The sequence below is a fragment of the Rhinichthys klamathensis genome, unplaced genomic scaffold (assembly GCF_029890125.1).
Source record: "Rhinichthys klamathensis goyatoka isolate OS25496 unplaced genomic scaffold, OSU_Roscu_1.1 h1tg000210l_1, whole genome shotgun sequence".
Classification (NCBI taxonomy): Eukaryota; Metazoa; Chordata; class Actinopteri; order Cypriniformes; family Leuciscidae; genus Rhinichthys; species Rhinichthys klamathensis.
Window position 1 is genome coordinate 3,395,166 of NW_026606735.1, and position 27,786 is coordinate 3,422,951.

General features: G+C 37.8%; 2 protein-coding genes and 1 long non-coding RNA gene across 4 annotated transcripts in view; 2 read left to right on the forward strand and 1 right to left on the reverse strand.

The window, feature by feature from the left end:
* piwil2 (piwi-like RNA-mediated gene silencing 2) overlaps positions 1–12,638 on the forward strand; it is a 37,845-nt gene extending 25,207 nt beyond the window's left edge. The window contains exons 11-23 of the mRNA XM_056263921.1: positions 416–604; positions 841–925; positions 3,497–3,586; positions 3,723–3,863; positions 4,174–4,287; positions 4,864–5,052; positions 5,240–5,341; positions 5,966–6,082; positions 6,678–6,766; positions 9,940–10,045; positions 10,219–10,472; positions 12,054–12,161; positions 12,258–12,638. Coding sequence (XP_056119896.1) covers positions 416–604; positions 841–925; positions 3,497–3,586; positions 3,723–3,863; positions 4,174–4,287; positions 4,864–5,052; positions 5,240–5,341; positions 5,966–6,082; positions 6,678–6,766; positions 9,940–10,045; positions 10,219–10,472; positions 12,054–12,161; positions 12,258–12,414 — 1,741 coding nt within the window. The 3' untranslated portion in view covers positions 12,415–12,638. The remainder of the gene's footprint in view (positions 1–415; positions 605–840; positions 926–3,496; positions 3,587–3,722; positions 3,864–4,173; positions 4,288–4,863; positions 5,053–5,239; positions 5,342–5,965; positions 6,083–6,677; positions 6,767–9,939; positions 10,046–10,218; positions 10,473–12,053; positions 12,162–12,257) is intronic.
* LOC130097179 (uncharacterized) lies at positions 7,762–8,078 on the reverse strand. Its single transcript, XR_008808261.1, has 2 exons — positions 7,867–8,078; positions 7,762–7,817 (listed from the first exon to the last, which is right to left on the reverse strand). It is a non-coding gene; the product is annotated as an uncharacterized LOC130097179 (long non-coding RNA).
* A 2,441-nt stretch (positions 12,639–15,079) lies between the features above and the next one.
* slc39a14 (solute carrier family 39 member 14) overlaps positions 15,080–27,786 on the forward strand; it is a 36,354-nt gene continuing 23,647 nt past the window's right edge. For both annotated transcript variants that reach the window (XM_056263926.1, XM_056263925.1), the window contains exon 1: positions 15,080–15,155. The gene's annotated coding sequence lies outside the window, so the exon portion shown is untranslated. The remainder of the gene's footprint in view (positions 15,156–27,786) is intronic.

Here is a 27,786-nt window from a genome sequence, read left to right on the forward strand (position 1 = left end):
TATCGAATATCGATATTTTTCAAGGTATCGTATCGAAGTTAGAAATTCTAGTATCGTGACAACACTAGCCTGCGTATGAACTTCCACATCAGTTAGGATGCTTTTGTAACATTCATTTTCAATGAGAGTTGGACATTTTAGGCAATATGAATGTCAGAGACAATTGGTCAAATTTATTCAGAGTTCCTAACAGCGATTTAATCGCTGTTAGTGGGAATGATGCCTTAGAAAGCAGCCGACTGTGTAGACAGAAAGGCAGCTCACTAGGTTTGGATCACATCTCATCTGTAAAAAAAAAATTCAAATGCATGCTAAACTTTAGACTCATAATCACTATAATCAGTTAGCAAAAATCAGTGCAATGATGTCAATTGCTTAACCATGCTGTCTCCGAATACCTGTTTGTCTGCCGTAGGAACCTGATTTACCAAGGAAGTCGTGAGAGTTTTCAGGATGAATGCACAAAGGAGTTTGTCGGTTCAATCGTCATCACTCGCTATAACAACCGCACTTACCGTATCGATGACATTGAGTGGGCAAAGTCTCCCAAAGACACCTTCACCTTGGCTGACGGATCTGTGACGACGTTTGTCGATTATTACAGGTTCATGTGCAATGTTGGGAACCCACTTCTCTGATTTAAGTCCAGAATGCATGTAAAAGACACGACAGCTGGACAGTAAATTGTATAACTGGATTATATGACACAAATGACATTGTGAATGTCCTTGCATTCGTAAATTGTAGCCCATTATGACAGATATATGTTGGTTTAAAGCGATAAATTACAGTTTTATTGTTTGTTGTGTCGATTTTCTAATTAGCTTTTTATATCCACAGTAAGAACTATGGCATTACCATTAAGGAACTGGACCAACCACTGCTCATCCATCGTCCAAAAGAGAGGTCCAAACCAGGAGGAAAGGTGATAAATGCATATCAGGATTGTTGGACTAGAAGTAGATGCTGTTTTGTTTGCTTATAATGTTTTGAGTTTTTTTTTTAAATATTTTAGAAATGACTGACAGCTGCATGTTAGTCGGTGGTTGTCTGAATAACATGTTTCACAGGCCTGACTGAATTCACACTCCATGCTGTCATCTAGTGGTGTCATTGGGTGCTGTACATTTAATAGTAATTTATTTGGCCTGGTAACTAGTAGGCAGGGTCTGCATTTTTATAGCTACTTACTATGCTTGTCGATGAAAGGTGAATTGAGAAAATGTACCAGTCATATACACTACTGTTCAAATGTTTGGGGTCATTAAGATTTTATTTAAAATAAATAAATACTTTTATTCAGCAATGATGCATTAAATTGATCAAATGAGACGGTCAAGACATTTATAATGTTACAAAAGATTTCAAATAAATGTAATAAGAAATGTTTCTTGAGCAACAAACCAGCATTTTAGATTTTAAAAATCAGCTTTGCCATCACAGAAATAAATTATATTTTAAATTATATTAAAATAGAAACGTTATTTTAAAATGTAATATATTTATTATATAACAATATCACTATTTTTACTAGGGGTGTCCCCGACTAAGGATTTTCATAGTCGAATCAGATTCGTCAAGTCCTGCCTATAGTCGACTAATAGTCGAATCATGTGTGTGGTGTGGGGGAGGGGAGGGGGCGGGGCTTTAACATTTTAAAGCCGCGATCTACAGAACATCACACAAAGATATAGAAGAAAATGTATAAAAACAGTTTGGATCAATAAAACTAAGAAATAACATAAATAACTGCAGAAAGGCCACACTGCAGATAGGATTTGCATTTCACATGCAAATCAAATTAAATCGGCTGAATTGCCTGTACGAGCATGCTCTAAGTAGGCCTACAGCGCAACATCGATGCACTGAAAAATAATGAACAATTAAGAACACAATATACATTTATAATAAATAAAAATACAAAACGAAATAAGTCAGAATCAAGTCACAAGAAGCAGAACAAATGTGTGCAAAATGCCTAAAGGGCAGGGGAACAAATATTCAAAACACAAGTCACAAATAGTTAATTAGATCACCCCGAGTGATCAATTAATAAAATAAAAATAAAGAAATTATTAAAATAACGAAAGTATGGCCAGGATTGTCAACTTTGTCTTTTTAACTGCAGAAACAATAAACGCTAAACTGGAGCCGCAGTCTTTTTAGCTAAACGTGTTCACAGTATCCAAAAATCTAATTAGAACCGGCTGAAATGTTTTGAAATCACTTGTAGCCTACCCATACCTGATCGAAAAAACAAAATCCAGTCTTTCACTAGGCCTGTGTCCGTTTGAGTCTTTTCAAATTGTGTGCGCGGATAAAATACATTCTAAAACGCTTAACGTGAAAAACGCTTAACGGCTTTGTCCTAAAACTGTTATATTAAAAGATCAAATTCTGTACACACCTTATTAATAAAGCATACTATATAGCCTACAGAAAAGCAGATGAGCCCAGAATATGAACGCAACGCGTTTTATTATAGGCTACGTTAAGCATTTTCCTCCCATTGAAAACAGTTAAAGAAAAAGCTTTACGTGACTTTCTATAGGAGAAACGCGTTGCGTTCATATTCTGGGTTCATCTGCTTATCTGCACATGGAATGGTTTCTTAAGGTGTGTAGCCTACTGTGTACATAGGCCTACATTAAGCACGTAAAAGTGCCATTTAAGCGTTTTAAAAGCTTTTTTCACGTTAAGCGTTTTAGAACGTCCCGAGGAAAACCAACCTGTTAACGTTGGCCGGCAGAAGTGCGATCATGGTTTTCCTGATGCTAAATCCAGCCTTGGAGAAGATCCTTTCTGATGGTGTGCATCTTTAGATTTTCTTATCCCAGACATTTTTAAAGATTTAAATCCCTGCCGACAAGACGCTCTGTCGGTCACGGATCGAAAGTGAAACTTAAATCTGTCACGGGGTGTTTGGATTTATTCACGCTGCACGCACGTTAAAAAAATATTTATTAAAAGCTTCTTTCTTTGCACATTTTTATTGACAGCATTATCATAATAGGCTGTATATTAACGTATTGACAGAAAACCAGTAGTTCTATGTGAAATCAGACATTGAGCACACTCATATAGCCAAAATGACATAATCCTCGTTTAATAACACATCTGCGAAGATTCGACCGTGAGATTGGTAGTCGAATCAGGCTCCTCCTATCGAAGCATCGAATCTTCGACTATTCGGGGTCACCCCTAATTTTTACTGTATTTTTCATCAAATAAATGCACCATTGGTAAGCATAAGATGCTTCTTTTCTACTAAAAGCATAAAAAATTCTTATCAACTCTAAACTTATGAATAGTAGTGTAGTTTTTCCATCACATACTAACCAGTCTCATGGTCAAATGGGTCCTCATAAAAACATTGAGGCAGATTTTGTTCCTCAATTATTTGTTTTGGTGACCAATGTGTAAGGATTTTCATGATCCTTGGCCATTGTTGGGATTGGGATTGTTATTAACGTGAATTTTATCTACTCCATAATAGGTAATAACAGGTGAAATCCTGCTGCTGCCTGAACTCTCCTTCATGACTGGCATCCCTGAGAAAATGAGGAAAGATTTTAGAGCCATGAAGGTACGAATCCATCACCAGTCAAACAATCTTGGCACATTAACAAGTGTCGAATTGAGTCAGTTGGGTGAACTCTTTATTTTGGAAACTGTTCAGATGGGGTCACACCGAACTATCCCTCTTGGTCCCTGTGTTTCAGGATCTGACCATGCACATCAATGTGGGAGCCGAGCAACACACCCAGAGTCTCAAACAACTGCTGCACAACATCAACAGCAATAATGAAGCTCTCTCAGAGCTGGGCCGCTGGGGCCTCAGCATCAGCCAGGAGATTCTAGTGGTGAGAAAGGAAACTCACACCTCCGTACTGTACTTGACAGTGGAATTTAGTGTAGGGCCCTTTTTTGTTTTAGATGTATAGTAAAAGAGAACTTTGTTTCAACTAGACAAAATTAAGCTTTCATTTTATCCAATGCAAGTAGTTTTCAGAATCACTTATATTGACACATACTGGTCATATATGTGTACATCTGTGTTGTTCACCCTTTTAATTAACTGTATTGATTGGCTTACCGTCTTTTTCATTCATCGTGATCCATTGGTGTTCTTTTAGTTAACTTGAATTACTTAAATGTTTTGTTTCTGCACAGACTCAAGGAAGAATTCTGCCCAGCGAGACCATCTGCTTACATGCAGCCTCTTTCGTCACATCTCCGTCAGTAGACTGGTCCAGAGAGGTGGTTCGAGACCCCTCCATCAGCACTGTGAGTCAGAACAATCAGAGCAGAGCTCGGACACGGCGCAGGGTGTTTGAAAAAAAAATAAAATCACTGTAGTCATTGGTTTGCGGGGGAGTGGTCAGAAAATGCACAATTGATGCTGACGGTCTCACACCATAGAAAGAAAGCAGCCTCATTTGGCTTGATTGGGCCAGGGTAGTCTGACTTCTGAACAAAGTGACTCGACTTATATAAATGAAGATGACTTGACTTATAAATTGGTTTGTTTTAGTGAAAGCAAAAACGTATAGCTGGACCAGTGTAGTGTGATTCCTGAACAAAATCACTCTTATTGAGCAGGTTTGTTTTTAGTAAATCAAAAAAATACAGCTGGACCAGTGTAGACTGATTGAATTAATGACTCTTATTATCCATTTTTTGTGAATCTACTTAATTAATCTCTGGCTGAACTGTAAAAGAGAAGATAATTAGGCTGTATAAATTATCTTTTGTTGTTTTGAATGTGACTAAATTGAATTTGAAAGCCCTGATCTTTCACATTGCACCCTAGTTGTAGTTCATCCTCTCTCTGTCTCCTGTCCCATGATTCCTCTCTGTCAGGTCCCTCTGAACTGCTGGGCTGTTTTCTTTCCCCGGCGGGCAACCGATCAGGCAGAGGAGCTGGTAAACACTTTTACAAGGGTAGCTGGACCAATGGGCATCAGAGTTGAGCGGCCCATCCGCGTAGAGTTACGGGATGACCGAACTGAGACATTCGTCAAGAGCATTCACTCTCAACTCACCAGTGAGGTGAGGAAGAAAACTACACAGATAGACCTTCGAAACTGCAATGAAAAAAGTTTACTATTCTCTCAAAGAACATCTCCAAGGACCATGGTTCTTTTGGCTTTGTAGTAAATTGAAGTATTATCTAAATACCATAGTAAATGAATATAGTTCTTAATTTGGCTCAAATCAGTTCTCTTCTGGTTTTCAGCCCCGTGTGCAGCTGGTCGTGTGCATCATGACCGGAAACAGAGATGACCTGTACAGCGCCATCAAAAAGCTCTGCTGCATCCAGAGTCCAGTGCCATCACAGGTTTGAGTGAAACACAATGTCTTTGCATTTTTTTTCTTCTTCCATGTTTTTAATAAGATTCATATGCTCAGCAAGCCTGCAGTTATTTGATCAAAACACAGCCCAATTTGAAATACAGTGAAATTACAGTTTAAAATAACTGTTTTCTATTATAATATAATAAATAATAAAAAAAAAAAATTTACAGCCATTACTTCACTCTTCAGTGTCACATGATCCTTCAGAATTCAATGTTAAAAACAGTTGTGCTGCTTAATATTTTGTGAAAATCATGATGCCTGTTTTTCCAGGATTGTTTGATTAAGAAAGGTCAAACGAATAGCATTTGTTGGAAATTTTTTTTTTTTTTAAATTCAAACAATTTAAAAGTGTTTTGATCAATGTAATGCATCCTTGCTGAATAAAAGTATTAATTTCTTTGGGGAAAAAAGCTTATTAGCACCCATTGAATAGTAGCGTAGATTTAACAGTAATTAAAATGTTTTTGACTGAAAGACAACACCTTTAATTTTGGAAATGTGGTATATTTTCATGTGAAGCAGAATATTCAACATGAAGAAATCTATACAATACAGTCATACATTCCATATCATGTCTGAATCTCAGTGACTCTTAATTTTATAGGCCATTAACGTGCGGACCATCTCCCAGCCACAGAAACTCCGCAGCATCGCTCAAAAGATCCTTCTGCAGATTAACTGCAAACTGGGAGGAGAGCTGTGGACAGTGAATGTTCCTCTGGTGAGTGTGTGTGAATCAAACCTTTTGCCCACGGGTGGGCCTGGAGTTACCGTACTGTGTGTCACTCAGTATTTGATTTAAAAAGAAACTGCTCAAGTAAATATTGAGCATTGGGAATGAACTTGAAAATGGTCACTGCACAGTGAGAAGCAATATACGATAGCTAGGTGTGATCCATTGTCTAGTGTTTATTTTTGTTAACGCATTAGTTTCGTGGGTTCACATCTTGATTTTCCTCATGAGTATAAAACTGTTCCTCCATATTTTAGGAGACATTACCTCAAAACCAGCAGCCGCAAACTCATTAATAGTCTTGAGTTGGCAAGAACAACATTAAAATGGCATTAGTATTAATTTGATTAAATTTCATTGTAAATGACTTTTCCCACTTTATTTATCTTTGTTCACAATTTTTTATAACCTATAATAGGAAGTAATGCATGATAAAGAAAAAAGGCATGAACTTAAGAGCCCTAAGTGTCACGCATTATTCCTTCTGAATGGTATTGATGCTGGATTGTTGCAGAAAAAAAAATATTAGCAAATGGGATTAACTAAAAGAAGAACTTCTATCCACTAATTTTCATTGGAACAGAAATACCTGATGGTGATTGGGGTGGATGTTCACCATGACGCAAGCAAGAAGAGCAGATCTGTCATGGGCTTTGTGGCAAGTCTCAACAGGTAACTTTATGAAATATAGTGCAGTTGGACTCATTTAACATCCCAAATCACAAAGTACATAAACTCTACCATTCAAAAGTTTGAGGTTGTTTTTGGAAGAAGTCTCTTATGCTTATCATTTATTTGATCAAAAACACAGCAAAAACAGTAATATGACCCTTCAGAAATAATTCTCATATTCAGATTTTATATATATATATATATATATATATATATTAGTGCTGCACGATTAATCGAATCGCAATCGTAATCGCGATGTCAAACCTATGCGATTATATAACGCAAAATGCCGCGATTTTATATGAACACAGCATCTCTTCTTTTTTGTCATCCTTTGACTAGTGTTACATGATCCCGCTCTTATTCGTGCAAATGCCTTAAAACCATTTTGCACGACAAGAAGTCAAAAGAGAGCGCGCTGCCTGTGAATGTCCTGAATGTGACTCAGAAAAACGCGCGCCAGTATAATGCGCATGCACAGACCGCGTGCCAGAATACAGTTCTCTTTCGAGCTTGAACGAATAATAACACACACACAATTATGCCAAAATGTCGTTTTGTCGATTATCTTCATAACATAAGAGCAGTCTTATGATGGACAAAAAGAGTTGTGCTTGTGAGAGAATGAGGCGCGTGAGAGATCCGCGTCTCGGCAACGGCTGCTCTTAAAGAGCCAGCAGCGAATAAAGCGTTCCGTCAGTAAAGTTAATCAAAGAACAAAGGGAACAGAAAATTACTCACTGCTCTTGACTAAAGAAGTTTTGTGGGTTTAATAAGGATTAGTCTATATATATAATTTATAATTCATGCAGCGCAGACTGTTTGATAACTTTATTCAATTTCTGTAAATAAATCTGTATATAAATCCTCAATCCTACCTGTTAAGACAGGAAGGGCACAGGTAAATATGGCATTTATTATGGGTTTATGTGTGGATTGTTTGAAGTTCATTTAATTTAAAAGCTGTTATTATTATTTTTTAAGCCTAATAAATATTTTAAAAGTTGATAGCTTTCAATTGTATTGATGGAATCACTGTAATGTTGGATGGCTATAATTAACGTTTAAAATGTGGGGGGTGTCGTCATTTTTATCCAGACATTAATGGTTTATTGATCATTATAGGTGTTATCAATCATTTAGTTGTTGTTGCTAGTTTGAGTTGAGAAATACACATTAATACACAGAATGATCACTAATCTGTGTGTGCATTTTACTTTAGAACCAAGCAAGTTGACTCATGAAACCATTTGTTTATTATATCGCAATCGCAATATTGACCTCATTAATCGCAATATGACATTTTCCCCAAATCGTGCAGCCCTAATATATATATATCTAACACATTCCTTATTATTATCAAAAGCTAGGTTTCCATCCACCTATTTTAATGCAGATTTTGGGATATTGAATAAAAAAACACTGAATGGAAACACTAAGGGTGCTTTCACACTAGCTGGGTTTCCATCCAAACGTGAAGTGAATCTTTTCAAAGTTAGCAAAAAAACAAAACACATGCGAATTAGGTGCGTTTCCATCAAGTTGTTCGAGCGGATGACAGTGGTATTGGTAACCTAATATTTTTGTGATGACGTAAATTGAACGCTAATGCACCAGGGTTTGATAGAATCAAGTTAAGTGTAAAACCAGACCAACGCTACAGGGTTGCCGGGAAAAATCCCGCTCTGACTCAGACCGCAACAAACGTTCCCAGTGTGAAAGCCCCCTAAGATGCACATAAATTCTAAAAATGTGCATGAAAAAGTGCAGTAAATTTGTCCGATAAGAAGACATGCGATGGCAACACATTTACTGAATAAACTGCCTTAAGTAATGAACGGTGATACTGTTTCCCAAGCGGCTTTCTGTGCGCGTGAAATATATAAAAATAGAGCCACAGTGGCTTCCTCGATAGCAGCAACATTTATTTTTATCACAGATATTTTGCTCCAATTTCTCAGATAGACAATTTTGGAAACGCTGCTTTATTCGCAAATGTTTTATGCGATTATTCCAATTGCAAATTTATTTCTCAACTGTTTGTGTTCACTTAAGACGGTTTTTAAAGAAGACGAATACTCACCAAGCTGGGCATTTTTGCATTTCTGTGTGTTTTTAAAAGCTCAAAGTTCACTTTACTTGTTGTCCGTGTTCCACTCCTTCTCGGAAGCACGCGCACAGAAAGCCGCTTGGGAATACTAAGGCAGTTTTAATACCGTAAAACTTCAAATAGTAGCCCGGGCTTTTATTTACCCAAATCGTCGAACTGCACCGGCTTGTATTTGAGACAGGCGTCTATATGAGACAGGCCTTTATAATTTAGTGTTGAGATGTTGTTCATTGAGTGTATAGGCCTATCTCTAATCTCTAAAAATCTCCAAATGCTCCACGTGAAACTGCGGTCTTCCGACCTTTTACTATCGCGTCAATTGATTTTGATTAATATGCGCGAGGGAGAGAGAGCAAGACAGCGCTCGTGTTGTTGACGTGAGAGTGCGCGCGCGCGGCCGGGGCGCTCTCTCTCTCTCTCTTTCTCTGCTCGTAACGCGCCCTGTCAAGCGCAGCAGTCATTTTATTCTACATCACTCGCCGATCAAAAAAAGGCTTTGGAGGGACAAAAATGTGCTTTGGCGGCCGCCAAAAAGCGGCCGATCTGGCGGGTTTGAGGATTAAATACAACCCGAAACTAAAAAACAGACCCGGCCTCTATTTGAGACCGGCCTTTATTTACCCAAACCTGCAGCCACACCAGGCGTGTAAAAGAGACAGGCGTCTATTTGGGACTCGGCTATTATTTGAAGTTTTACGGTAATTGCTGTAGGGTTTAATAATCATTGCTGTAGGGTTGCTATCGTTATAGTGTCTCTGCTCTCCGCAAAGACGTTGCAAATTTATTGTCCTTTTCAGACACCTGGTAGAACTGCCAGACTGGTGAATGTAGTGAAGCAATTTTAGCTGCGCATAGAAATATTTTCCGTCAACTGATCCGCTCTTCTGATCGGCCTTTATAGAGACCACCGATCAAACTTTACAAAGCTATTATCGGCAGATAACAATCGGCTCCCGATCAATCGGAGCACCCTTAGCAGAAATTAAATTGCGCTGCTTACAAAGCAGCACATGTGAGATCTTTGAATTAGACCTAACCTAACCCTGTGTTTGTCCTGGTTTAGCATGCTGACCAAATGGTACTCCAGGGTCACCTTCCAAATGCCTCACGAGGAGATAATCAACGGCTTCAGAGTGTGTCTGTTGGCTGCCCTGCAGAAATACTACGAGGTAAAAACACACAAATATTAATCAGATAAAATATAGGCTCTACAACAAATGTCAAATGACAGCTCTAGCCTTGTCGAAAGGGAGTCGGTCGAAGGCAAAAATTATTTTTTCTATTTCAATACTCAACAGCTTAGGTATTTTTACGCTTGACCATCCTACCATTTTATAAACAGGTGAACCACGCCTTCCCCGAGAAGATCGTCATCTATCGCGACGGCGTGTCAGACGGACAGCTTAAGACCGTGGAGCTTTACGAGATCCCTCAGATTCTGAAATGCTTCGAGACCATCCCGAACTATGAACCGAAGCTGGCTTTCATCGTGGTGCAGAAAAGAATCAGCACCACCCTGTACTCCTATGGATCAGACCACTTCGGCACCCCCTCGCCAGGAACCGTGCTGGACCACACCGTCACTAACAGAGAATGGTTAGAGAGCTGAAGCTTGTGCTCTGTGTGCAGACTAGGGTTCTACAAACAGCTTTAGCAGTGCCTAAGGCTGGGTATCGTTTAAAAAAAAAATGGCGATACCGGTTCCTGAACTATACTTTTTTCGATACCAATTTTATGAAAATAAAAAACATTACAACATTACATTACCTAAAAAAAAAGGTGGTTAGATTTTTTTTCAGTTTTTTACACTCATTTTGAGTCTATAAAAAAAACACCAATGCTAAAGTTATCTATGTATCCTAATCATTTAACAACATGTAGGCTATACTTTAAATGAGCTCGTTGTTTCTGCCTTAACTTTTAATGCATTAATGAAACTGAATGAAAATTTAATTGAAATGGATTACTTGCACACAGTCACCTCTGATAACAGATCACTCTAAATTGTAATTTAGTCGCATGCATTTTCTGCAAAGCTGCTTTGAAACGATATGTATTTTGAAAAAAGCTACAAATAAATGTGAATTGTCTTAAATAGGCTTCTGGGCGGGCGGGATATGCCCCGCAAAGCACTGGCAAAAGTAGCCTAATGATTATGAATGTCGGGAAAAAATAGCAAGGAGACATTTGAATTGTTTATTAATAAACTAGTGTTTTCTGAGTCTGTTGGCTGCAAAGATGAAGATGCTGACTCGTCATTTCTGCGGTATAGTCAATGCGTGCGCCTATAGAGAGAAATTCACCTTTTATTTGGATTACATAATCAAACTATTTGTTTCAAATTGGTTAGTTTAAAAGAAATAGGCCTAAAGACTCAGAAAACGAGTCTTTTCTGATTCTTTGTTGGCTGCAAAGATGAAGTTGACAATGCTATCGTCATTCCTGCAGTATAGTGAACGTGTGGACGCCTATAGAGGGAAATGCACCTTTTATTTGGATTACAATGTATTGCAATTTGTTTCGAATTGGTTCGTTTAAAAGTAAACATATTTTAAGCTTCTATAGGCCTAATTCTCATGTCTGTGAGGCAAGTATTCTATACGCTGAGTTTCGGTTAATTTGTGACGCGCTCCAGTTCTTTTTGCAGTCGAAGACGGATTAACTTTCTGCTCTCAAGTTTATTCTGTGCGCTGTTAAGTGCTTCATCAGATTTGTCGTGTTGCCGATCTTGGCAGCAGTCACCTTGTCGCTGCTGGCATCGAGTCTGGTGAAACGTAGATACACTTGATCTTTTCCACATATTTTCCATCTATGTGGGTTAGGACGCTTACACACACACTACAGCCTCACGTGCGAGCCACGTCTTTTTGGGCAACCGCGTAAACTAGTGTTTTTCCTCCACAGCCAATCATGCTGCATGCACTGACGTTTACGAGATTAACCCCTTAAGTATCAAAATTTGGTACCGAAAAACAAGACAATGTTTCAATACTCGATAGTATCTATAGTATACTCGAGGCAATTCGGTCGGTGCCTAAAAAGTATCGAACTCGATACCCAGCCCTAGCAGTGCCCTAGAATCTGCAACGTGATGTGCACAGCACAGATCTAGTCTACTGCATTACCGGGAGGAAATAAAATGTGGTATATGTATTGACATGTTTCTCTTCTCTCCAGGGTGGACTTCTACCTAATGGCACATTCGATTCGACAGGGTTGCGGCCTGCCCACTCATTACATAGCAGTGTACAACACTGCAAACCTCACCCCTGACCACTTACAGAGGTAAGAAAGTAGTTTAGTTAACTGGAGCTGTTCAGACGAGTGTATATTAAACAAAAAATCAAATTAAAAAAATGTATTTATTTAACTTTTTCACAGGTTGACCTTCAAGATGTGTCACCTGTACTGGAACTGGCCCGGAACGATACGCGTTCCTGCACCTTGCAAGTACGCCCACAAACTGGCCTTCCTGTCTGGCCAGTACCTCCATTCAGAGCCTGCTATCCAGCTCTCAGAGAAACTGTTCTTTCTGTGAATGAGACCCGGTCAATGTCTCAGCTGGACCCCAGAGGGGTGGTCTTCATCTTCGAATCTTTGTCTTTTCTTCTTGGTTTTGTTTTATTAATGTTCTTAAGAAGTGCTGTTCAAAATGTTCTTTGCATGTAATCTGAAACATCCTACAAGTGTTTTTTTTCTCTTTGTAACACTTAGTTGATCGCTTTTGTGGCGCATTACTGAATAAAGTGCATGTCACACTTAGTTTTTTTCCCTCAGTGTCTTTCTCATCAGTGATTGTATGAAAATAATGCTCAGTTGTGTAGCATGGCAGAGCCAGACTTCATTCTGTATTACCAGATAATTTTTTCTTGGGAAATGGAAAGAATAATTCGGTAACACTTTACGATAAGGTCCCATTTGTTTGCTACATTACGTTTACATGAACTAACAGTAAGCAATACTTAAAAAAAATTTTTTTTTTAAAATTTATCTTAGGTGATGTTTATTTAAACATTTAATTCATAAAAATATAAATTCTGCACACTAAAGTTTGCATCATCATCACAAAAAGTTGTCTTAACATTAGTTAATCCACTGTGTGAACTAATATAAACAATGAACAATTGCATTATAACATTAACAAATAATAAATGCATAAAAGACCTTTTTGTAAAGGACCCACAATTATTTTCCTTTCCATTCTAAAAGGCCAGAGAAACAGAAAAAATGCCACATCAACATCTCAAGACTTTCATTACTCCATTTGAGCATTTTACAAGTAACAAACTTAATGCGTTGAGGGGTAATGTATTGGACACTGAAGTTGAAAATAAGAAATGTCTACAAAAAGAACCAGCAATATGTCCCTGTAAATCTAAATTAAATTTGTGAAGTCTAGAAATTCAGTGACTGCATTAGGGCTCAATGGAAAATTGAGGAGGGAGGTATATTTGTTTCCACTAGATGTCAGTGTTTTCATGATCACTAAAGACTTTTTTTAAACTAGCTTAAAAAAAGCCAAATCAGTCATTATTAATGAAATAAAAGCATTGTAATGTAAATGTTGAGGCTATATGTAGACTTCTCACTTGAATGAATGTCCAAGTTATTGGTTGTAATGCACTACAAGCCTCCAGAATCTTTTGCTCAGCAGAAGTTTCACCCAGATCCTCAGTGTCATAGGTTGTCAGTCACACTCACTGTGACTGTAGCATGATGCCCAACGTGTGTGTGAAGTGTCAGGTGCCCCATGTATCACAAATGCAGTTCCAGAATCTCCATTGGTTGCTCAAAGCCATTTCCTGTCACGTTTTCAGGCAACTAGCACCATCCGAACAAGACTCCTAAAACACAGCTGGAGCTCTACCCACCCAAAGACAGGCTATAGACATTACAGATAAAAAGCAACAACCATTTTATGTGCAAGATAATAGTTGGGTGTCATGTCACTCATGATGTTAGTGAATTAAACATGCAATGTGATGGGGTTATGGGAGTACGATGTGGTTTGAACATTTTAACGTGAATTAGCCTTGTCTGAATTCCTGTGCTTCATGTACTTAATTCAAATACCTTACATCTCAGCCTTTGTGAAAATACAACCTTGAAGTCAGCATAAAACAGAAGTTGCAATAGGTTTGTCTTCCCTATCTGCTTGTTCAGTTGTGACGTAAGGAATACTGGTTCTGGGTCCATGCCTCTACTTGTTTCACTTTAGATTAATCACTGTCCAACCATCTGAGATTTCAGTGTGGAGATGAATGATCATGATTTTTCAGTAGGTATTCACCCAAAAATATAGTGTCCATCCACTTTTGCTATTGACCTTTGAGCTATGATGTACTAACAACAACTGAGGAAACTTGGGTTACAAGAAGAATATAACCACGAGGAGCAACTTTCTTGGTACACTTACACTTGAAAAGAGCCACTTCAGGCACTCGGCCATTTAGTATTATTTTTCAAATAGATTTGGGACGCTAGCTCTCTTCGTGTTGTACAAGATTTAAAACATAAAATACATAATATTTGATATGGAACACTGTCGTGTGTTGTACCCGATTTAAGATATAAAATTCACAGTGACTCAAAATAATAATCCGTTGCATTTCTGCATTTAGGGATTTGAGCATAATGAAAATAAAAGACAATTCCCCTCGATTGGTAAATTATCAAAAACGTTTGACATCATGAAAATAAACCGCGAGATTGCCACGTGCACCATCTGTGATCAGTTTTATCTTCTTCTATGCATTAAAAATCGTCTAACTAACGGTTAACTACATCTAACTAACTAAATGAAACTGCTCACGTACGACCTCGATTAAACGTATTAAAATATAACTCAAAATATCTTGACCTTTGTTTAGATGGCACTGGAGTGAAGCGGATTCTCTACTACAAAAGAAGGAAATAGGCAAATGTTTAATCGTGAATATTAAATTAGGTTGTTCCGAGGTACTCCAATGGGAGATGCTTATCTAATTAATATTAATTTATTTACGCTATCGCCTTCCTGATTGGCTTGGGCTGCTGAATATTAAGTAGAATTCGCAAATTTGCGGGGCGGCGCTCACTAATGACGCAATGTCCCCCCGCCCAGTGTGTTAGTTCCACGCTGCTGTCTTGTGAATGGGTCAAGACGGGGGGGAAAAGACAACCGGCCTCTAGTTTTTAAACGATTGGGTACCTAGCGCTACCCCTATGTCCTCCTGTACATTCGGGACCGTCAGATAACGGACCCGTCACGCGCCGACAGACCAGGAAATCTCAAATTTGGTGAGCGGCATCTTTTTGTAAATATAACGTTACTAGGCTATCTGGCTAACCATTAACCACGTCAAGGAGGTTTGCTGCTTTTACATCAGATCCGCGCGAGGATAAATCATGTTATAGATAGGCAGTGCGTTAGTGGCGTGCGTGATAACCGGTATTAGTGGATGTGAGCGTGTCTGACGCTGTAGACAGGTTTGTTGATGGCCTGTTGTTAGCATAGATGATGTGATGTTTATCATAATTCGCAGAAGTATGAGTATACAGACCTTCGTCAGTACTGTCTAGGGATGGGACGGTATGAAAATTTCATATCACGATTATAGTGACCAAAGTTATCACGATTATCAATATTATCACGGTTTTGTTAAAATGAGATGGAAATGTTCAAAAAGAACTGATGCTCACCCTGAAAACATTTGAAAATCAACAAACAAAAAAATACAATTAGCATGCTAGCAGCTATGCACTTTTTTAAGCATAAACATTATATTAACATTAACATGGAGCCCTGAGAGTGAGGTATAAGTTTTCCTAGTGCAGATTTTAATGAACCCGTCATTAAACCCTATCATTAATAATGATAATAACACTTATGGATGTGTGTAAGTTATTATGACTGAATATTATTATTATTAATAAATAATAAATCTCTCTCTCTCTCTCTCTCTCTCTCTCTCTCTCTCTCTCTCTCTCTCTCTCACTCACACACACGCGCACGCACGCACACACACTTTAAATGAACAACATATGTTGGTTGGGTCAGGGTGACTAAACTACTGGAATACTTATAATGACTGTTGTAAATAGCAACGCACTACACAGCGCACATCCATGTCTCGGATCACCGTGGACGCGATCTCTGGTTTCATTCAAATGTGTATGTCTTGCGTCTCAGTTTTGACTGTTTTGAAAATTAAATCAGAGTAATTTAGTATTAATACTACTACAATATTGTTGTAGTGATCACATTTACTTTACGATTGATTTGGACACTGTAACTTGTATAATGGATTTATAAACCGGCAAGATTTAAAAACATTAAGTTAATCACAGTTCAATATTTCATGTCCCTTAAATTATTTCTGTGGTAAAAAATAAAAAAAATAAAACTGTAATAAGTTTACTATGAATGAATACAATACATTATCCCTTAAATGTCACCCTTAATAGTTTGAATATGTTCGTTCGTCTTGGCTCAAATCCACTTGCTGTAAAACTTTTCTCTTCGCGGAAGCTTTGCAATAATTACAAGTGAGATAATGAAATAATTCATCTCCAATAAATTTGTCTAATTATTTGCCCAAGTTAGTTGTGGTATTAAGGTAAAAATTAACTCAGTGGGTGGTTGTCACGTAACGTTAGATGACTTAGCAGATTTGACGTGTTTCCCCCTTTTGCAGCGACTTTCCTCTTGCAAGATTTGCAGACAGGATGCCCATCCTCGATTAAATTGCCCTCGGGACTCTTGTAATAGCCAAAATACGACCATACCTCCGATTTTGTCCTCTTGGATGGCTGAAAAATCTCCCGTGCGCTGTCACTGACTTCCGCCATGTCTTCTCGCGCAAAAAAACAACATTGCATCTGCGCGCCTGCTGAGTGCTCGCGCCTGCGTCAGACTGATTCTGGCTGGACAGGATTTACCGCGAGTTTTCAAAATCACGATAATCAAACACGGTTTTTATGATAATTAAATTTTAAACGATAATACTAACCGCCAGGACATTTTATCGTGGTTTATCGTGAAACCGGTAATCGTCCCATCCCTAGTACTGTCTACTTATAATTTTAGGTCTAACGTTGCAGTTTACTGGCCATGAACAACCACAAATCTGAGAGCCAATGTCTTTTTCAGTTGTATTTTTACTAACGTTAGTCCTGGTGATTATATTATTATCACCAGGACAGAAAGAGCAGGCAGTATGTAGTAAACTTGATCTATTTGTTGTCTTAAATGGTAGATCATGTCTGTTTGCTGTGAAGTTTGATCTAATGGGATAGTTTTGAAAGTTAGCCAGCTTTAGCTAACGTTAGTCAGTTGAGATTTTATTTGTGTTCTTCTGACATGCTGTATATATTAGTGTGTTGTCAGCCTGACTGTTTTCTGGATTTTGAAGATTTAAAGCTTGACTTGTCCTTGATGTGATGATGATAATAATGTAATTGTAACTTTCATTCTGTCCATTAACTGTTGAATTAAGCATTATTGTAATAATATAGTGTATGCATGTTTCAGTGGCTTGTGCTAAAACGGGTGTATGGAGAACAGATAGATGTAAAACGGTGGAAAATAGCAATATAATGCAGTATAAAACAAACAATTTAATGGTGGCAAATGAGACCGATAAAAATGGTTAATGAACATTTTATTTAACACAATTCTTTATTTAAAAGTAAAAAAAAAAAAAATGAAAACAGAAACCATGCTTTTATCAATTGTTAAAGGTGCTTAAAGATTTGCAACTTTTCACACATAAAATTCCACTTATGTTGACTGATTAATTCACCTGACTAATATATATATATATATATGTATATGTATTGTATATATAACTTTAAATAACTTTTGAAGTATTAGCCTAATGGATCTTAATGAAGTAGGCTATATATAATAGTAATAATAATACAGGTTTCCTGTTGTCACAGAACACAATATTGTAATTATAATAATTAAGTTTGAAATGTTTGTAGTAGGGGTGTAACGATACCCTCATGTCACGATTCGATACATATCACGATACTGAACTCACGATACGATATTATTGCGACACTCCAAGACATATGATAAAAGGTTAACAAAAAATGTACTGTTGATTAAAATGCTAACTTTGTTATTACATTGTGGGTTTAAATGAATAGGCTTGGACTTGGTGCTTGTAACCAAAAGACAATGGTGACACCAGAATAAAAATATTCATGATTCTAAAGCTAAAAATACAGAATTATTTTAGACGAATATGCTTGCACTATGTCTCTCAGACATTTGGCAATATCAGGACCCACAAATATTCCCCCATTGCATTATTATACATTATAATCAACATTATGTATAGTAGTTTAATGTAGTACTGACACTAAAACTCTGAAAAATTGAATTTTTTGCTCACACAGTAATTTTTATTTGGGGGAACTATCCACGATACATATTGTCACTATCCACGATACGTATTGTTGCATTTTTGTATTGCGATATATTGTGGCACGATATATTGTTACACCCATAGTTTGTATGAAGATAATGTTTTTTTTTTTGTTTTTTTGTTTTTACAGTGAATACAATTTTTTCTCCTATATTTTGTCACTGAGAAATTGCCATTTTTGAGAGTCCAAAAAAAAATAAACAAAAAAAAATAATATATATATATATATAATATTATATATATATATATATATATATATATATATATATATATATATATATATATATATATATATATATATATATATATATATATATTTTATTATTATTATTATTATTTAAAAGTTGAAAAATACAGAAATTCATTGGTCAAAAAGGTTTGGGATCCATGATAATACAAATATTAGGCTAAATTATAATTAATTAATTTAAATGAATAAAGACTCTTGATTTATATTGAAATGAATGTGTACTTTTGGCCCTGTTCTCTGATGTAAAAATGAAGATAACAGTGATTACAGTAATCACCAGGGTTGATTACTCCACTGACTATCTCCAGTGACCAAAAAATCACTGGAATCACTCAGCTAATCCTTCGGGGGGGTGGTAGGGTTGTCAGATTTGACGTATTGTGGAAAGCAGCAGAACTACTTGTTATCCATTTTTCCAGCTTAGTGGTTAGGCAAGGGTTTAATTAATGCTGGATGCTGATGCCTGTTTGTTGGTGGTAATTATTTTTGAGGATGCCCCACTAGCTGAAGGGAAGTGCTCTCTGGCATTACGTCGTTTTCTTTAATGATGGGTCTGATGATTTAACTACAGTGCCTCTGTTAACCTCATTGTCTCTTGTATAAAGGGGCTTTGATCACCGAAGCCCTGGGCATTTGAAAAGTCCTGGACTGTATGTGTCAATTGAACCAGCTGTTTAGAACTAAAGAAGAACTTCTGTATAAAGTATATGAGCAACAGGTAAAGTTATTTTTTTGCATTGCTTGTGCATGGACTGTTTAAATATGTGAGTTCGTGACTGTTCCAGATATTTTAATATTTGCTCCTGCTTTCTTTAAATGACGCCAGAAGCTGTCACAGAAGGATTCGAAGTCTTGCCAACAACAGCGTTCAAGAAGTCAGGAGTCAGCAAATCTACTTTAACAAAGTCATAGCTCTCAAATTTCTTATAACCTTGAAGAGGGTTTGTTCTGCATGTCTTGCTGTAACTTGCATTTCTGCATCAGAACCAATTTTGATTGCATTTTGTGGCCATTACATTTTGGCTCCTTCTTGTTACCAGAGTTTGAAAACAAAGCACAAATGTGTGGGACAAGTTATGCACTAAAGTGAGCTCCTAATTCTTGGTCTTTTCTAACCTTAAAGGGATACTTTACCCAAAAATTATAATTCTGTCATCATTTACCCACCCTTGTCATTCCAAACCTGCATGACTTTCTGTGGATCCCAAAATAAGATATTTTGAAAATGAAAGTCAATGGCTACCAATGTTGAAATCATCAGGAACATCCAAGGCACTCTCTTTATTTCTATGGCTTGGTCATAATCAACACTATTAAAACGTCGGAATGTTTTTTCTATCCAAAGAGCACCTCAAACTTATTCACTTGAGTCCAGGAAGGGCTTCTCTACAGACATTTGGCTACCAATGTTGTTTGGATCCCAGCAGCATTCTTCAGAATTTTTGACAGAATTTTCATTTTTGGTTGAACTATCACTTTAACAATGATGATATTATATAAGCAATAGTAATGTTTGGCTGCACAAGCATTACTAAGTTGTGTAAAAGTGTCAAAGTAAAAGTGGTAGTGATAAACAGCCAGCAGGCTTGTGTGTAAGTGTAGCTGTAATGCTAATCCAACCCAGCACATTGTTGCTTAAACTGCTTTTCTCATATTTGGCTGGATAAGGTTGTTTTTGGAGCAATAAGTATTATTGTACAACATGCTGAAAGGCATAGTACATACACAGTACGTACTCTCTGAACTTTGAAAAGCTTTTCCAGTGCTTTCCTTAGAGAGCGTTCCCTCTCTGTCACCTTTCCGTCCATTGTTTTCCCTGTTGTCTTTTCCCCGAAGTTTTGCGTGTTCTTAGTGTGTCTCCTTGACAACAGGTGTCTAGTCGTTGATAACGACCTCTCTTGTTTTTTTTCCCCTGAGTCATGCTATAAAACCTGACACGTCAGCAGAGTGAAGATGCCTATAAAGTGGAAAGGTTTGCTCTCTTTTCCACTAGTGTGCAGGTTAGTCTGCATTCCTAATCAGGAGACATTCAGATGGAATGTGAGTTTAAGAAGTCTCTGGCATATTTAGGTCATTTTGTAGTTGTGTTACCATTTCTCTTTGAAATTACCAAATAATTTCAAGATTTTAGGAATGAGGAATTAACAAAATAGTATTATCAAAGATGCAGTAAGCGATTTCTGAGAAACGCCGTTGAAAATGGATCAGACTGAGCACTGCAATAAATGTGTAGCCAATCAGCAGTAGGGGGCGTGTCTACTCATGATGGGGTGAGAGTGAGCTAGAGGGAGATTTGAAGAAAGACTGTAGAAAGAGAGATGGCTAGAGACAATGTAAAAGAGAAAAGCTCAGAGGAATATCACTTTAGGACCCGTGTTAATATTAGAAACGCTTTTTTCATAATATTTCCAGCGCTCGAGAGACCTAAGCGGGAAGGCCTGAAAACAGAATTGCATTAACTAATGGATAAACGAGTTGAATTTTATTGTAAAACGTTTTATTTTCAAGATAGAAGAAAACATAAACAAAAACAATGCTAGCAATTTTTAACTGGATTCTTGTTTAAGATCCTATCAGAAATGGCATTAAAGGGTAACACCACTGACAATTTAAAACGTCCTAATTAAAACGTTTAATTAAAACAAATTAAAAAGATTTTCTCAAAACATGTAGCATAGGCCTATATGTGGAAACATGACTTTTAGCCTAAGAAGTGAACTAGACTTAACGTTGTTTAAAGTTAATTTGGTGTTTTTATACTTAATGACAGTTGTTTTTATCTAAAGTATTAATATTCATTTTATATTTCAATTCATCTTAAAGGGATACTCCACTTTTTTTGGGAAAAGGCTCATTTTACAACTCCCCCAGAGTTAAACTGTTGAGTTTTTACCGTTTTTGAATCCATTCAGCCGATCTCTGGTTCTGGCGGTACCCTTCTGTAGTTACATCGTGCACTAAGACCGACGGAAAATGTAAAGTTGCGATTTTCTAGGCTGATATGGCTAGGCTCTATACTCTCATTCCTGCGTAATAATCAAGAAATTTCACTGCCTTACCATGAGAGCAGCAGGCGTAATGATATGACGCAGCGCCTGAAAATAGGCCACCTTCCGTCAACACAACAGAACTATTTTCAGGCGCTGCGTCATATCATTACGCCTGCTGCACTCATGGTACAGCAGTGAAGTTTCTTGATTATTACGCAGGAATGAGAGTATAGTTCCTAGCCATATCAGCCTAGAAAATCGCAACTTTACATTTTCCGTCGGTCTTAGTGCACGATGTAACTACAGAAGAGTCAAGTTTTAAATAGGAAAAATATCTAAACTCTTTGGTCATTTTTTTTTTTTAGAAATGCTAATGGTCTTGTCCACTTCAATGATGTATGCTAAGCTATGCTAAAAGTGGTACCGCCAGAACCGGAGATCGGCTGAATGGATTCAAAAACGGTAAAACTCAACAGTTTAACTCCGGGGGAGTTGTAAAATGAGCCTATTTCCAAAAAAAAGTGGAGTATCCCTTTAAATACACTGTATCTGACCACAAATCCTTTGGAAAGGAGCAATCATAGACCTACACATGCTAGTTCTAATGATAATAAACTTGGATTATTTTGATTTATTATGATGGTCATTTATTTAAGCTTATTTGTCTAAAGACTGTTTTAGGCTGAGGATGGGTCTCAAAGCTTTGCTTTGTATGGTGTTGCGACAGGTTTAATAATGTTACAAAGATACTTTCCCTTGTAGAACCATTTTTATTCTCAAAGCTTTGATCAATCCATAAATTCAAATTCACTTGTTCAGTGTTTAGGCCTACTGATTATTCGTGATACGGATGCAATAGCTAGACAATCTCACTTCAGACTGAATACCAGACATTCTCCTCAATGACTTATTATCTTGTCTCCTGAAATAACAGCAGTCCACAAAGATCTCTTCAGACAGGGTCATTATAACCCCCTGCCGTTATCTGAGATACAAGGTGCATTGTTGTGACTGTGTTCCAATATAAATGCTGGGTTTAGATAGGCTGAGGGTTTACTTTTGTATCAGCCAAAAGATATAAATAAATGTAAATAAATTATTCTGTAGACAATGTGGCCAAGTCAAAACTCACTGCTACTGTGCAAGTACTGGTACTTCGGTACCAAGTTGGTACTGAAATTTTAAGAATGTGACGATACCAGCGTTTCTGCAGTATCAGTAGTACTCACTGAGTACCGGGTAGATTTGGTACCCACTGATAGGTGGCTGCTTTCAAACGCTCCTGTGTGTGTCTGTGCAAGTGCTCTGTGAAGAGCGTCAAAGGTTTCTGTTTACAATTAAATTTTTTTCAATTCACCTTTATTTATATAGCGCTTTTTACAATACAGATTGTATCAAAGCGCTTCACAGTGATAACATGAAAACAATATAACAAAAACAATATAACAAAGTTTGTTTCTAAAAGAAAATTGCGTCAACGTCCACCTAAGTAAGGCAGATCAATAATATTATTGAATATTAAATGTCCCCAACTAAGCAAGCCAAAAGCCAAGGCAACAGTGGCAAGGAACCAAAACTCCATCAGGTGACAGAATGGAGAAAAAAACCTTGGGAGAAACCAGACTCAGTCGGGGGGCCAGTTCTCCTCTGGCCAACGAAGGAACAGTGCATGATTCGGGCAGCATTACAAGTCAGATTGGAATCGGAACATTTAGAGTATTTGTCCATTTCCATCTTTTGGAAGTCCAAGTAATCACGCCGGTATTAAGACGAGTTGTTGAGGATCAGTGCCGTCCACCATAGAGAGTCCATATCGCCCGTGCTAAGTCGTCACTTCACAGGCTTTGTGATTGGAGCATCTGAAGTCTCCGTGAGAGGCTGGATACAAACTGGGGCTGACGAACGCCATTTTCTCGGGACTCGCGTCCCGAGATAACAGCAGATAAGCAAAAAGGGAAAGTAATTAGCGTAGCTGCTGTTCATAGTGATGATTTCCATAACACAGTCGTAAATGATAAAACATGAAGACAGTGACTCTTGCGTCCCAAAATCACCCCCCTCCGTACCCCACTCAACTCAGCCCAGCTTACTGACCTCTACGTCCCTCCTGCTGCTGAGACCTAACCACAATCTCACAATCTCTCCGCAACCCAACCATACGCGCCAACCCGTTGACTAAGGCTGTCGAGCCCCACTGGTGCGTGAATAGGCAGTTTGTGTTTGAGCGCCCCCAAGTTGTGTTTTACTGTAACTTCAGAAGCTCCAGACACGTAAGCAAAAGCGGCAATCTCATTGGTCGGATAGTTTTTGACGCGGCGCGTCACAAACACGTTTACAACGTGTTTTTGAATTGTTGATTGTTGTAGCTAATCACAGACATGTCTGTTGAGCGTGTGAACGCAATGACCAATCAGAGGTGTCTGAGTTAGTCAGAACTCGTTCAACACCGCTCAAAACACTGGAGTTTTCGTTCACCGCAAGCTCGCAAATCCTTTCATTATTACCAACAAAGTGTAAACGCGATGTAAATAAGAGATTCATTGTGTACAATGTGTAGTGTAGACGGCTTTTTTTATTATAGTGGGAGTTTTTGCATGAGTGTAGATTCCAGTGGCGCTAAACGTAGCCTAAGTGATTGACAGCTTCATTGATTATATGGGGAAATGCTCTTTGCTCACTTTCTGCTTATAACCCATAGGCCTATACAATTTGAATAAAAGTTTTGTTTTTTATGCTGATCAGTACAATGCAAAATTTACAACTGTATCTAAATGCGTGATTGAATCCTAAACTGCAATGATTGACAGTGGTATTCAACGGACGGGTCAAAACAATCTTATACTGTATGTCTAAAGGCCTGTTCACACCGGGACGAATTTCGCGCGCGATATTCGCCGACGTCTAACGCCTCGTGACTAAACAAAGGGCGCCAATGTGAGTGTGCACACCGACGCGAAAAACGCCACGCGTAAAAGCGTCATTTTTTAAAAAACGCCTCTGGTTCGTTTTTTTAGTTTGACGCGCCGCGTCAAAAACTATCCGACCAATGAGATTGCCGCTTTTGCTTACGTGTCTGGAGCTTCTGAAGTTACAGTAAAACACAACTTGGGGGCGCTCAAACACAAAACGCTCTTGGCGAGCACACATACGTAGCGGCGAAGAAGATATACGCCAAGTAGCGTCTACACTGCCGGGAAGAAATAAGACAAGGAAGATGCAAGGCAAGATGAATGTAGAGCTGCTGGTCTCGTTGGTGTCGGAACATAAAGAACTATATGACAAACGCGACAGCGACTACATCTAAATCTTAATAAAAGAGAATATTATGGAGTGGTATTGCAGAGCAAATGGGCGCCATCTAATGTCAGGGAATGAATTTGCATGTCCACTCGGCTCATCGTCAGCGAAAATCGCTTGGGTGTGAACACAAAAAACGCGTTGAAAAACGCTGGCGCATAATGCGCGCCGATATTCGTCCCGGTGTGTACGAGCCTTTAGAGTAAATGCAGCTAATAGACCCACCACTTGTTCTATGTAATGTGTACGCCTCTTTGACCTTCACTTGACCTTTTTATAAACAATATTTACTTTTGAATGCTACATACTTTTTAAATGTATTATTTACTTGTAATTATTATCATCATAAATAATATACATTTAATTTAATATTTTTTTCAGAAATTAGTATTACACAATTTTCATTTATTTACTCTTTTCTGGAGAAAGATGTGTGAATATGTGACAAGTCTTTTTAATTGTAACGTGTTACTTTAAAAAAAAAGTTTTTTTATAATTGAGTAGTTTAACCGAACTTCATGTTGTGATGTAGGCCTGGTTATAGATTTCACACAATGGGTCACATTCATGAAACACGAGCAGAACGAATTTTTGTGTAAATCGTGTGTAAAGTGGTTCTGGCGTAAATTTTCGGATTCATTAAAATGTTCGTATTTTCCAAATGTTAGTTGGTACACAAGAAATCTACACCTGCTCCCAGCCACGCGTAAATAGTGCGCTTAACACCCGAACGTTTTGCTCATTAATAAGGCTGCATTTTAATTCACCTTAATCGGGTACATATTTACACAGCATTTTGAAAAAATATTATATATAGTAATTACGTATACGGTTTTTCTTATTATGAGAGCCAGTAATAGCATATGCGATGGTGGTCCTTCTCCAGTTTGAATACTATTTTTCCGAAGTGAACTAATTCGTTTTTTGCTCTCAAGCTAAATGTCGAACTATTTTCTTCTCACTTCTGGGAATGTTCGATTAACAGATGAAACTCCATTAACTGCATCTGTAAAATGCTGCCAGCTTCCTTTTTTTTAGGACCCGATACGCCACTATACGCTTGAAAATAAAATGTGGCGTTTTGAATGAACTTCTGATAATAAAACTTCAATTTCTGCATCTGAGAAATTTTTTTTTTTTCATTCGCATTCATGTCATAATATGATGCCCATATTAGGGGTGTGCAAAAAAATCGATTCACATTTGAATTGCGATTCAATCTTTACCGATTCAGAATCGATTCATAGAATTCCAAAAATCGATTCATTTTATTATTTTTTTATGGCGTGCACGGGCGGAGTGGCAATCGGCTGAGTCGGGACTTTTACCGGTGGTTCGGTAGTGTTTCGAGGCTGCGAGGGCCGGTCTGATAAATAGTTACATTGCAAGTTCTTGCCGCCCGCTGGTCAAACTGTGCAGCCTCTCTGCTCAACCCGTAAATAAATGCATCGATCCGCAGATTATGTTTGAGTTCTTAATGGTCTGTAGCGGTGGCTTTTTAAAATCTATTTAAAATTATTTCGCAAGGGTTCTATGACATTAGTATATTTTTAGGAAGTTCAATGTGCCCAGTCGAGTTCACATTTCAACAGTCAGCCTGGTAGCTGAAGTAGTCCTTAAACCACATTTAGCATACAGCACTTTAAAGCTAAATGTAAAAGCTTTTTATTTAAGTTTTATTTTAAACTTGAATTAAATGTATTTGAAAGCTGGCCAAAGCTTGGCACTTTGCACTTTTTAGTTGCAAAGGTTTTTATTTTTGTATGAAGACATAAAGTAATATCAAACTACATTTAATTTGTTGTGTTTTTTTTTCTTTTAAATTGTGTCTACTGCAATCAATCACATAGGAAAAAGTAAACTACATTTATATACTGCGAATCGTTTTTTGAATCGAGAATCGTTTTTGAATCGAAAATCGATTTTGAATCGAATCTTGAGACAAAAAATCGGTATCGAATCGTGACATTTTCCGAATCGTGCACCCCTAGCCCTAGTTGTCAGTCGGATTTAATGGGCGGGATTTATGGTAATTGAGAATGAACGTGCACGCGCATCCCATTTACGACTGATTGGAATTCATTAACACACACACACATTTCACTATCACATCTGACGTTTACTAAGTATTTGTGAATCAGGAGAAGAGTTTTCGGGAAGGTCTCTTTACGCGCAAATCACTCGCATATTTACTCGTGTATTTACGAATGTTTCATGAATGAGACCCAATGTGCCTATTTTACAATTATTTGAGTTGTCAGATGATCAAAGGTGTGTGCTGTACTACAGAAACACAACTTGCTTTTTGGAGGCCCTCATAAATTATCAATAAGCCATCGAGCATCACATTTCCTCTGTCTCATGAGCATAAGCATAGTCAGCATACCACAACCAACATCAGCATGGCGTGCTTAACCTCTCCTTTCACACACCCTGCTGTTTTTGATAAACATTCTCATGCACGTTTACACAGTAATTTACACCCTGTTTGTGAGTCAGGATTGCTAACGCATCATGCTGCTGAAGAAACAATATTGAACCAGATACATTTCATAAAATCAAATTTTAAAGCCATTAGTTATTTCCTCATATTGACTTGATGACAATCTGTATTGACCTTAGTTAACAGGTTTAACTTTTCCTTCGCAAGCACACTCTTGTCTGATCTTTGAAGACACTCATCAGTCTTTGCTCACTGTGTCTCTTTGCCCCACAGTCAGCAAAGATCTGGCAAGTTACGGTTAAGCAAGCTTAGCCTTGGCTATAAGTGCCATTTCTCGAAGGTCCTTTGTGAAGGTTTAATGGCTCTTCAGTTCAGTCTGTTTGACCCAGACTAACCCTAGTGCTGGACTGGTGAGTCATGGGTCACGTACACACTGTAAAGATTCAGGAGAGAATCCCCTAAGTAATCATTGTGTCTGTAATTATACCAAAGTAAAATTACAGTGAACAGTGTT